At 46.3% G+C, this 2475-nt stretch overlaps 1 protein-coding gene across 1 annotated transcript; it reads left to right on the forward strand.

Annotated features, from left to right (window-relative positions):
• The first annotated feature begins 508 nt into the window (after positions 1 to 508).
• Positions 509 to 817, forward strand: LOC145349686 (large ribosomal subunit protein eL37-like). Its single transcript, XM_080198216.1, has one exon. The coding sequence runs from the start codon at positions 524 to 526 to the stop codon at positions 815 to 817; it is 294 nt and encodes a 97-aa protein (XP_080054342.1). The 5' UTR covers positions 509 to 523.
• Positions 818 to 2475: the final 1658 nt, after the last annotated feature.

Consider the following 2475-nt stretch of genomic DNA (forward strand, 5'->3'; position numbering starts at 1 on the left):
GAGTTTAGGTACTGGGAAAATAAATTCTTTTGGATTTTCAGTTTTTGAAGGCTTTAGTACTAACTGTTAATTTGCTGAAGTATAAGATTATTATCTTTCTTCTACGTAATACTTGTATTTGTTTGTTAAATGAAAGAATGGTCTGAATTCTCACTGATGTTTCTCACTAATATTCTAGAAGAACAGTGCACCACACAAAACAAATGTTTCAGGTTGGAATATCACTAGAATTTCATAACATATGAAAATGTTGACACATGTGGACTATGAGAACAAAAAATTTAGAAAACAACACTTTCGGGTTAAGAATCCGAATTTACATTAGAAATATAACATTACACAGTATACAGTGCCATGCATATTATGATGAAAATCTGGCAAATTTACTTACTCAATACATTTCAAAATAGCAGGGTTAATTAGCTCAGTTGTCTGGACGGTTGGTTAGTGATGCAGAGAGACACCAACGGCATGGGTTCAATTCCTGTACCATCTGAAGTTATCTCTCGAGCGCACAGTGAGAATGACAAAGGGAACATCGTCATTTGGTAAGAGGCGGAACAAGACCCACACTCTTTGCCGGCGATGTGGGGCTAAAGCATTTCACCTGCAGAAATCAACCTGTGGTAAATGTGCCTACCCTGCCAAGAGAAAGAGGAAGTATAACTGGAGTGCTAAGGCCAAAAGGAGAAACACAACTGGTACAGGCCGCATGAGGCACCTGAAGGTGGTGTATCGTCGATTTAGGAATGGATTCTGCAAAGGGACCACCTCGAAGCCCAGGCGTTCCACAATGGCTTCCTCCAGCACTGCGTAAAGTACTAGTGTACTTACACAACAAATAAAGTTATGGTTGGGAAAAATTTTAAAAAACATTTTAAAATCAAGTTTTTACAATGGAGGCTGACCAGAATAAGTCATGTCCTCAACAAAGCAAAGGAAATAGAACAGTTAGCAGATTCTTGAACAGAGGCCTCGGCTCTGAGGTAGAACTCTTGCCTTGAATCAAAAGGTTGTGGGTTCAAACCACGCTGAGCACGGAACCAGAGTAGCATTTCAACTCAGGAGCAAATTCCTGTATTATTGGCACCAGCTAAGTCCCAGTTCTAAATTAGAAGATGAAGACCAGTTCTGATCTGGTAAACCAGTTGAAATTACCAATACTATTGGTGACAGTGTCAACAATATTGGCAGGCCAGCAGGAACAGCCAGTGATAGTGGTAATATTACTAGTATTGGCCTAAACTGATTACATTTCCAGTTTATCCAGTGGTACTTATTGCTGGCGCACATATTTATTGCTTATATATTTGGTTGTAACATTTATTGATGGTGCAAGTTCTAATGAGAATCAACTGATGTCAAAAGCCAAAAGCGTTCTGTTCCCTTCGACTGTGCACTAACAACTGATTTTGTCATTTTAGGGATTACAGGGGCGATTCTCAAAAAAAAAATTCTACGTGCCGAATTTGTGTAAAAACTGGAGTAAATCCTGCTGGTTTCTGTTAGCAAGATTTCCAGAATGAACCTTCCCACATTCTGAGCACTGCAGAGTGTCCTACCTGGATTCTCTCTCAAAATCAGGGGATGGGGCTTATTCCTGCTAGAGAGGTTGGCTGCATACTGCTGAGTAGGCCACTGCGCATGCACTGATCTGTCAGCACTGAGATTGGTGTGTGTGCAGTGCCCCCACATTGCTGGCCTCCCGATCGCTGGCTAGCTTAACCACTGGTCAACCCCACAATCGCTGGCTTAATAACCCCCTTCACCCTCTGATCACTGGCCTCCTGGACCTCTCCAGACGAGCACTGATGGCTCCCACCCCATCACCAGCCTGCCCCCATCTCCCCAACCCTCCTCCAGCAGTTCCAACCCGTAAGCCCCCAGTAGTTCTGATCCCCACCCCAACCAGATGACCAGCCCCGATCACCTCCCACATCCCTCTGCAGAGTGGCAGTGGGACCTTCCCAAGCCGCCTGCTCTCCCTCCGTAGTCCTGCCCCCAAGAGGGCCCGCTCCCTCAAGCACGCCCCCCTTGGCACTGCCCGATGTACAGCGGGCAGTGTCAAGGTTCATCTTGGACATTACCACTTTGCCCCCTGGCAAAATGCCAGGCATCAGGCTGGCACTGCCAGGCTGGCAATGACCAGGGTCACCCCCCCCCCCCCTTACCCCTGACTGCCTGGGGGTCTTCTATGGCCTCCCCTCACTCCAGCTGGGTCAGGCTGCCAGTTCCCCATTAGTGGGGAGCTATTGTAAACCCCGCTGGAATGAACCACTCCTGGTGGCGGAGAAACACTAGCAGGCCTGGAGATTTCAGTCCCGGGCATACTAATGATACTTCAATCGAAATTTTAATATTTGAATCAGCTCTGTGCCAATTTCTGGTGTGGAGCTGACGATTCCAAAAATCCTGGAGCCAGAGATGTCTGAAGCTGTGACGCCCAGCGGAGAGCTCGCTAAACAGCCTCCGCTG

Source organism: Carcharhinus amblyrhynchos, chromosome 11, assembly GCF_965287045.1.
Source record: "Carcharhinus amblyrhynchos chromosome 11, sCarAmb.v2.hapA, whole genome shotgun sequence".
Lineage (NCBI taxonomy): Eukaryota > Metazoa > Chordata > Chondrichthyes > Carcharhiniformes > Carcharhinidae > Carcharhinus > Carcharhinus amblyrhynchos.